General features: G+C 33.7%; 1 protein-coding gene across 1 annotated transcript; it reads right to left on the bottom strand.

Moving 5' to 3' along the window:
* Positions 1 to 6,945: 6,945 nt before the first annotated feature.
* Positions 6,946 to 9,910, bottom strand: VENTX (VENT homeobox). Its single transcript, XM_053692911.1, has 3 exons — positions 9,646 to 9,910; positions 8,959 to 9,224; positions 6,946 to 7,275 (listed from the first exon to the last, which is right to left on the bottom strand). Exons 1-3 carry the CDS (start codon positions 9,908 to 9,910, stop codon positions 6,946 to 6,948), a joined length of 861 nt encoding a protein of 286 aa, XP_053548886.1.
* Positions 9,911 to 10,138: the final 228 nt, after the last annotated feature.

Below are 10,138 nucleotides of genomic sequence, written 5' to 3'. Positions count from 1 at the left end.
ATTTTGGTGAAAACCCATCACTTTTTAACTTGCAAAAAGAATCTTTGAAATCTGTAGTGTGAAAATGTTTACAGAATTATGCTGGGATTTGAGAGACAATTTCATACCTGCCCATGGAACGCTTTGCATTTTGTACTTTTAATGGGACACTGAACTCAAATTTTTTCTTTCGTGATTCAGATAAAGCATGCAATTTTAAGCAAATTTCTAATTTACTCCTATTATCATTTTTTCTTTGTTCTCTTGCTATCTTTATTTGAAAAAGACATCTAAGCTTTTTTTTGTTTCAGAACTCTGGAAAACACTTTTTTATTGGTGGATGAATTCATCCACCAATCAGCAAGAACAACCCAGATTGTTCACCAAAAATGGGCCGGCATCTAAACTTACATTCTTGCATTTCAAATAAAGATAACAAGAGAATGAAGAAAATGTGATAATAGGAGTAAATTAGAAAGTTGCTTAAAATGTCATGCTCTATCTGAATCACAAAAATTTTTGGTTCCGTGTCCATTTAAGTAGGAATTTCTTGCTTTTTTTCACCTCCAGTGTACTTAAATTATGATTTATGCTGTGCATATTTAATACAATTTATTCCTTTGTAATTTACATACACATTTTACATTTTTGATAAAATATGATTTTTGGTTAACAATTTGTTACGATTTTTGATGCAACTTAACAATACAATTTTCCTGTGTATTTTTGTGTGAATGGATCAATCATTTGTATTGCATGGTTTTTAAATTACAATTTTCTTTTTTTATTTTTATTTTTGTTTTGGGATTAAATAAGGGGGATTTTCATCAGCAAAAATGCTTCTAGTAAAAGTTAATTGTTTTTCTGCGGCATATGCACATATCCTGTGAGTGCCCCTGCACCAGTATACAAACATCATGCCTGCTCAGAGAGTCAGTGGTGGTGTGTATTGCTTCTGAATACATAGTTTGTGTCATACAAGCCAATGCTGACTCTCTGAGAAAATGCTATGTTTGAATACTGGTGCCCTCACAGCATATGTGCACATGCCGCTTAGAAACAGTGATAACTTTTACAAGAAGCTTTTTTGCTGATGAAAGTATTTTTGCAAAAATGCTTCTATTTCAAACTGAAATGCATCTCTGCACATTTAATTGTTGACTTTTCTAACCATTTAAGTAAGATTTAACTACAAATAAATTGCTATAACTATACAAAGATTTGTATACTCAAAACTGCTACCCCTTTAATTTGTTCCTAATGCTCCACTTTACCTGCTGGAGTATTAAATTGTTTACAAGTATTTCCTTTACCCTTATATTGGCATTTGAAATAGTTGATTTAGCCAGTTATATACCCACCTATTCTGACCTTAGGTCCAAGCTATAGATAAGCTTTGAAAACACAGCCAGCAGAAGAAATTACACTCCCAGTGGGGTACAGAAGAGATAATGTAATAAAAGGTTAATTTTCCATTGTTCTCTCCAAGTATTGGCCTTTAGTTTATGGACAGATATAAGATAAAGAAGCATGTATGTGTACACAATGTGATAAAGTAATAAGATCTGATTATACCTACAAGCTCCACCCATTTTATTAGGTTGTGGCTTAAAAATACAAAACCAGCTAATTCATATACACAAATAAACCTTACAAAGCAAATCTCATACATTTTATACTCTGCAGCTGTTAAAAAAGTAATTGGAAACACATTAAAGGGACAGTCAACACCAGAATTTTTGTTGTTTAAAAAGATAGATAATCCCTTTATTACCCATTCCCCAGTTTTTTGCAAAACCAACACTGTTATATTAATACACTTTTTACCTCTGTGACTAACTTGTATCTAAGCATCTTCTGACCGCCCCTAATCACATGACTTTTAGTTATTTTGCATATAGTTGCATTTTAGCCAATTAGTGCAGTGTCTGCCACTAGCCACGAGCGTGATCACAATGCTATCTATATGGCCTACATGAGCTTGCACTCCCCTGCTGTGAAAAGTAAATAAAATAGAGGCGGCCTTCAAGGGCTTAGAAATTATCATATGAGCCTTCCTAGGTTTGCTTTCAACTAGAATACTAAGAGAACAAAGCAAAATTGTTGATAAAAGTAAATTGGAAAGTTGTTTAAAATTACATGCCCTATTTGAAAAATGAAAGTTTTTTTTGGACTTGACTGTCCCTTTAAGGGAAAAACAATTTTACATTATACTGTCCCTTTAAGACATGTAACTTGGAAACGTGCAATATGTTGCTTGATTTCCTTTGTTTCTCTTTTTTTTCTTGCTGATAATGTTTCTTAGCAAGATGTTATATGTATTCTGTAAAAACTTAAATACTGAAAGAAAGATAAAAAAAATAAAAATAAACTTTTTCTTTGTGTACTTTTGTAATGTATGCATTTCCTTCCCATACAAAAATGCAGCATACGCCCCCTAGCAAGACTCCCTGTTTTTAGTGGTTTTATAGCATTCCACCAGGGAAATAAAAGGACTAGCAAGCAATCTTATAGAATTCCACCAGCCCAAAGACCTTTTTTAGAATTGGTCTTATAATTACAATACATTTTTGTTGTGTTGCTATAGAATAAGATCTCAGCCAAGCCTAAATGTTCTTAAAGGGATAGTCAACTCAATTTTTTTTATTGTTTTAAAATATAGATAATCCCTTTATCACCCATTTCTCAGTTTTGCACAGAAAACACAGTAATATTTATACACTTTCTACCTCTGTGATTACCTTGTTTCTAAGCATCTTCTGACTGCCCCCTGATTACATGACTTTATCTATTGACTTGCATTTAAGCCAATTAGTGCTGTGTCGTTAGAATCCACGGGCGTCAGCACAATGGCTCACATGAACTAGCTTTCCCTGATGTAAAAAGCTAATACAAAAGCATGTGATCATGGGGCTGTCTTTAGGGACTTAGAGGTTTAAAGGTTATAAAGTATATCAATATAACCATGTTGGTTGTGCAAAGCTGGGGAATGGAATGTGTTGACTGTCCCTTTAAGACAATTAACATTCTTTTTACTGCAGTTTTTTTTAATAGCCAAATCCCACCAACCATTAATTGGAGGAGACAATTTGGGCTTTAGTCTGCAGAGAACAAGGCTAGTCGGGATCATAATGTTAGTATAAAATGCATTATTTGCAGTTGTTACCAGTTAAAGCCAAGTAGGTAAATGTATGAAGCAAGGTTAGCCTTGATAAATCAAGATGGTGCATCTCAATTTTCAGGGTTAAATTACATTAAAAGGGGATACATTTTAAGCACAATTATAACATGGTGTAAAAGGCATATGTCCACCAGTCGTTGTGCAACCAGAGCAAGAGATCACCGAGATTGGAACTCTTAAAGCCTGTGTTACACAGCATATTTACTAAAAACATATTGGTAGACAAACATTAATTAATAATTGTTCTGCAGCTATCAGTTAAAGCAGTTAAAGCTAATTAGGTTAAGCTATGTATCAGGGTTAGCCTTAAGAAGTTAGGAGGTGCATTTCAACTTCTGAAAATTAGAAAAGCCACAATTTTCAGGGCAAAATTACATCAAAAAGGGGCAAAATAAATAATGAAAGTATATTGCAAAGATGTTTTATTACACATAACTAAACATTTTAGATAGAAATCTCAAGGTGTGTATTTTTCATTTAAAGCTGATTAAGGAAGACCCTTTACAAAGGGGTGAGGTCTCTTCTTCTCACTACCACAGAGAGGATGATTTATGCTGATGCCTTTTGTTTACATACCGTTCTTATCACAATTACAGTAGTATTTTTTGTCAATAGAAAAAATAGCTATTTCAAATGTTGAAATAAAGGTAAAGGACATATTTGTAAGCTTTTTATACACTCTAGCGGGTAAAATGAATAACTGAGAACACATTAAAGTGGGAAACAGTACACTGTCCCTTTAAATTACAATAAAAGGGGGCAAATATAATAAATAATGATAATTAAAATGCTATGGGGCATACAAAATGTATTTTATATCCCCTCAATTGCCTGTAAAATATTAACGTAGATGGATGTGGTGACAAATGTCTCCCCATATGCCTGGTAACTTCTGGGGTCCATATCCTATAGGTACTTATACCTGTGTATATAGATGCTGTTAAAAAAATAATAATTTATTGCAAGACCTCAGAAAAATCGTTTAAATCACAACCTTAATTTCAAATGTGGGTGAGATTAGAAATGTTTTAAATATATGAATCTTGTTTGCTGCAATTATTTTTCAAAATCAATCCACCAGTTGACTTATTTAGATGAGCAAATTAGGCCTTGTTAGAGGGAGTATGCAAGGTAAGCAACAGTAAGCAAAATCCTGATTGTTTTGCAGTTCCTGATAGGGCAATCTCTACTAAAACAAATTAAAGACAGTTATGTGGCAGAGTTAGACTTGGGAAACCTGCTATGGGCTCTTCCAGTTGTCAGCACTGGAAAATTCTTAAAGGACCACTAAACACAAATAGTAAACTACATGATTTTGAACCTTAATATCTGGGAATAATTTTGCAATTAAAACTGCAGCTTATTTTTTTCAAATGAGTATATTGTTTTATGTTTATTATTTTCACTGATTTCCCTGTCCCCCAGAACAAAAGAAACATTGCTAACTAATCACAAACTAATATTCAGATATACCCTGCCCTTATCTCTTCCCTTAAAGGGACAGTCAACACTAAAATTGTTATTGTTTAGAAAGATAGATAACGCCTTTACTACCCATTCCCCAGCTTTACACAACCAACATTAATATACTTTATAACATTTAAACCCCTTAATTTCTGCCTGTTTCTAAGCCACTACAGACAGCCAGGAGACTGCTAGTTCATGTAGGCCATATTAGATAAACATTGTGCTCATGACTCTTGAGTTATTTAAGAGTCAGCACAACACAGCACTAATTGGCTAAAATGCAAGTCCATATAAATAAAAAGTCATGTGATCAGAAGGCTGTCAGAAGATGCTAAGATACAAGGTAATCACAGCGGTAAAAAGTATATTAAAGTGATTGTAAATCCTAGCATTTGTGAAACCCTCAATTCCCCCTGTATTTGTCTTATCGTATTTTTTCTCCATTGTACTGTTATCCTGGTACCCATGGGCAGCGCTGCAGAACCTGTCAGCGCTTTATAAATAAAGAACAATAATAATAATAATAATTTACAATTGGAACAAATAAAGGGGGCTTTCATTCATGAAGTATAAAATACTTCATGCTGAAAGCTCCTTAGCAAAAAGCCCTGCGGTCCAAACTTCACCTCTCAGCAAAATAGTATTCTGCCTGAGCAGCTCAGTGCGGCGAATGATTCCAACAAATAAAGGAGCTTTCAGCATGAACACTTCATGAATGCAAGTCCCTTTATTTGTTCCAATTGTAAATCCTAGCGTTTCAATAATGTTGGGATTTACAATCACTTTTATATAACTGTGTTGGTTATGCAAAACTGGGGAATGGGTAATAAAGGGATTATCTATCTTTTAAAACAATAACAATTCTGGTGTAGACTGTCCCTTTAAGGTGGTTTAGCATTGATTCAACTAAGCTACTATTGCAAATAATGCTTCTTCAATCATGATTGTTGATGCAAAACTGATAATCTACCTTTTACAAACATGTGACTGCTTAGAATTTTAGGGGGGAGGGTGAAGTAAAAAAAAGCTTAAAAAATTGCCTAAGCGTATTAACCCAAACCTCCCTGGGAGAAAGGTAGACAAGCCCAATTTTTAAATGTATTTTACAGCATAAATAAATAACGAATGTTTATTGCAATGTTTCACTTGCAATAATGAAACATTTAATAAATTGTAGAAATGTCAAGTAATGGTCCTTTAATTTGTAGACTTAATTCATGGGAAAAGGAGCAAGATAAATATGTAACATGTATTGTAAGGTTGTTTTACTACACACTATTAAATATTGTGTATCAAAATCTCAAATAATTTCCTTTCAGAGGACATATGTTTCTAAATGTATAGCAATCTTTCTGTTTTGTGTAATTATAATTCATATATCAAGGTTTTAATATTAAGACAAACAGGGGACTAAATCATGTAGTGAAAATGCAGACCATACATGTATATGTTGGTAATTATTGAGGGTGCATTTCCCTACACTATTAAACTTGTATAAACTATGTGGAAACTCATAAGTAGTGTTGATTTTGAATTCAAATCATACAAGAGATTTCATTTAAAAAAAAAACATTTATTGGTAGCAGGAATTATAGTATTGGCATAACATAACTTTAAACATTTCAAAATCAGAAAAAAACACCTTTAAACACCAATATGTAATATAGAAAATGCTTTAAACATATTAAAACAAATAACTGTGCAGCAAATATTAATATCTTGTGCACTAAGTGCCAAAAATATGCCTCTAAAGGCACAATAATACAATATATAGATCGATTGCCTAACAATTGTTTAAATAAAGATTGATTTGTGATTCAAATAAATTAAGTGGTGCAATAGCAAACGTTTATAATAATTAAACTCTAACCCAATTGTTATAGTAAAATATAAATGTAGAGCTATACAACAAAATCTGGGTTCCATGTGTAAAAGAAGAATGGATTTAATTTAAAAGTGTGAAAATGAAATGCATTGTGCACAAATAAAGTGACGCTGGGCATAAATGACTAAAATCTCTCTATTATTCTATGCAGCTGATTTACTACATAATGGTGACAAGAATGGCCTTAGGGAGTGGCACAGGAGTTTTTACACACTTATAGTGAATGTTGCAGTATCTATAGTTAGTAATCTTCTAGGTCTGAGTTATTTTAAGTAAGTTTCTTGCGCCAAAAGGAAATAAAGGAGTGTCCCATCTAAAATTCTGTAGCTTTTCTTTACCCAGCACAATTGAAAAATAAGTTAAAATAAATAAATGTCACCGGCCTTAAAAATAACAAAATGTGTTTCCAAGTCATTATTTCTTCATGATACAGTTAGTATGGACGGAATCTCTGCCCAGTGGATTCATTACGCATGGGATGAAGAAGCATGGAAGAGGAGGGATAAGATGCCAGGCTGGACACAGCAATGGATTGTGGATATTGTGCAGGCCCAACCATAGCAGGTTGAACAGAGTAAGAGGGTAAGGCTGGCACATATGGAGGGACTGGAATGGCACACTCAGGTCTCATAGAGCTATGCTGGCCCTGAAAATCTGTGTACCCATAGTATGGAACATATAGCCTTGAAAAGAAAGCTTCTACTTTGGCATCTTGACTCTGTCGCTTAAACTTCATTCTTCGGTTTTGAAACCAAGTTTTAATCTGCAATAAAAACAAAAAAATAATTTAACTAAGCTGCACTGATTACAAAGCAATATAAACATATTTGAACTGATCAACAGTAATACATTAAATATTTAGCTCTCAAAAAATGTATCATACATATGAAGGTGCACTATTTAGACATGAGAATTATATTTTTTTGTATGAAATGTTTTCAAATGAATTAAAAAACAAAGTACATTTTATGTATAACTGGTCCATTTGTTCACTGGCTGATAATAAAATCTCTAACATTGGTGAAGGCACACACCCCAAAGGAAGAAAAAAAAAATGAATGAAAAGTGGCAATGTATAAAGGGATATGAATCACAAAATGTTTCTGTTATGATTCTGATAGACTTTTCAAATTCATATTGTCAGATTTGCTTCATTCTTTTTGTATCAATTGATGAAGAATCTGCAATGCAATACTGGGAGCTAGCTCAACACATTGGGTGAGCAAATGGCATGCGATTGAGATATGTGCAGTCATAAATTGGCAGGTGCTTCCACTAGTGCATTGCTACTCCTTAGCCTACCTAGGTATGCTTTTCAATAAAAGATACTGAGAGAACAAAGCAAATTAGATAATAGAAGGAAATTGGAAAGTTTCAAAACGGATTGCCCTATCTGAATCATCTGTGTTTAATTTGACTTTACTGTCCCTTTAAAACATATCAATTTAACAATGTAGATTAACATTGGTCACAGAAAATATTTCCCACACTTAAAGGGGCAGTTAGCACCAAAATTGTTATTGTTTAAGAAGATAGATAATGCCTTTACTACCCATTCTTCAGCTTAGCACAAGCAACATTGTTTTAGTAATATACATTTAAACCTCTACATGTTTGCCTGTTTCTAAGCCACTACAGACTCTTGTCACATGCTTTTTTTATTAGCTTTTCACAACAAGAGACTGCTAATTCATGTGGGCCATATAGATAACATTGTCCTCACTCCAGTGGAGTTGTGGCTGACACTGCACTAATTGGCTAAAATGCAAGTCAATAGATAATAAATAAAAAGTCATGTGATTAGGGGGCTGTCAAAAGAGGCTTCGATACAAGGTAATCAGAGAGTTTAAAAGTATATTAAACTGAGGAATGGGTAATTATCTATATTTTAAACAATATATTTTTTTTGAGTAGACTATCCCTTTAACAAAATTGTATATCTACATATTCTGTTACTATATTTATTGCTACATACAATTGTATTGCTATATATAATATTATATTGTGGAAATGTACATTATAAAGCCACCTGAAAATATATAAGGGCTTTCTAGAGCCATAGAAAAAAACTAGAAAAGAAAGTTTGCTCACCCTAAAAAATATATTACAATAAGAACCCATAAGGTGCAACCTAGTAACAAGTAGTATAATAAAAAATAAAAAAAATAAAGTGAACGTCTCAAATAAGAGACATTCAAAAGACTAGGGCACAGCAATCGTTCTGGTATCAGGTCAAAAAAAGAGCCACTTAGTCCAAATGCAACTAAATTATGTAAAGATAAATGTTAAAAGCTCATTTAACTGCAATATCAACAGTCATCTAGTCAGTGGGTAGTGTCACACTACTGTCTGAATTTAACATACAGCACTATTATTCAAAAATTCAGATCCAATTTTCAATATAATAATGTAAAATAAATGCAATGGGAACTGTATTTGAACATACCTGTATCTCGGAGAGTTTCAGCACCTTGGACAGCCGCTTCTTCTCACTGGAGCCAATATACCTGTGCTCTTTGAAACTCTTCTCCAGCTCATTCAGTTGCTCCACTGTAAATTTTGTACGGGCCCTAGCTCCTTGCTCTTCCTCTTCCTCAAAAACAGATCCTGGACTCTTCAAGCTGTCACTGTCAGAGTTGCATTCTTCTTGCTGCACTTGATTTTGTCTGGGGCCAAACACTTCATTCACACCTTTACGAGGTATGCAGGTACCTGCCAACCATAGGATACAATTATTAAAGGGACGCCCATAATAACTGATGAAATAAACTCAACTACTAATACAAGGCTAAGAACCAAAGAAAATATAATAAAGAATCCACTGATCGCCTATAAATCCACCAACCACCTTTACATTATACTGAATATTGTGTTTATTATGTCTACAGTTATTTACAACACTGGCTAAGCAAAGTATGTCAGGTCATAGTATTTTATATTGACAAGCAATTAGCCAATTGCAAATAACTTTGTAAGATTTAGTAAAATCTGGTTCTTTGTTTGAAAAATAACTATATTAAAAGGAGTACTACTATTTATAGTGGGATGGGATACTATAAAAACAACTTAAGTTCGTTTATCAATGGGTTACCATCTATGAATGTACTACAGTAAAAACATAAATGTGGCTTACCTTCTATATTTGGCTGGATATTCCTTTGGGTTGGAAAAGCTGACACTCTATTTTCTTTTACCAGGCTTGTAGCTACATAATTCTCTTTCTCGCTGTAGTTTGTATTCCTGAACTCCTTAGCTGATGAAGACAAGTTTCTGTAGTCAGTACCAAGAGCCATTGTGGGATGTCCATACATATAGTTGCACAGGTTGACATTGGAAGGTACATTAGTTTTCTGACTGCTCTCAGATAGCCATTCCACTGTAAAACTCTTCTTCTCCATCTTCCTATAAGTTGTCTATCTCTCACTCTGAGCACACTGAAGTTCTCACCATGACCCACACTTATTTAAAGGCAAAGACCAACGTGGGGTGTGACAGCCCAGTAAGTGTGATCTTGGTAACAATGGTGCCTATTGGGCACCACAGTTCTGATTTGTCAGCTGACTGTCACTTCCGACTAATCCCTGTATTTAACTGTTAATGATAGTGATATGGTAGTCTAACCTGGC

The sequence above is a fragment of the Bombina bombina genome, chromosome 9, assembly GCF_027579735.1.
Source record: "Bombina bombina isolate aBomBom1 chromosome 9, aBomBom1.pri, whole genome shotgun sequence".
NCBI classification, from domain to species: domain Eukaryota; kingdom Metazoa; phylum Chordata; class Amphibia; order Anura; family Bombinatoridae; genus Bombina; species Bombina bombina.
The sequence above is the reverse complement of the archived record's forward strand: the minus strand, read 5'-3'. Positions and strand labels throughout refer to the sequence as shown.

What these genes read in the sequence shown, in the direction of transcription:
- VENTX (XM_053692911.1), bottom strand. Translation starts at nt 9,910, where the DNA reads ATGGAGAAGAAGAGTTTTACAGTGGAATGGCTATCTGAGAGCAGTCAG. An exon ending in TATCCAGCCAAATATAGAAG is followed by an intron (nt 9,225 to 9,645) that starts GTAAGCCACATT and finishes TATGGTTGGCAG; the next exon opens with GTACCTGCATACCTCGTAAA. An exon ending in TGAAACTCTCCGAGATACAG is followed by an intron (nt 7,276 to 8,958) that starts GTATGTTCAAAT and finishes TTTTTATTGCAG; the next exon opens with ATTAAAACTTGGTTTCAAAA.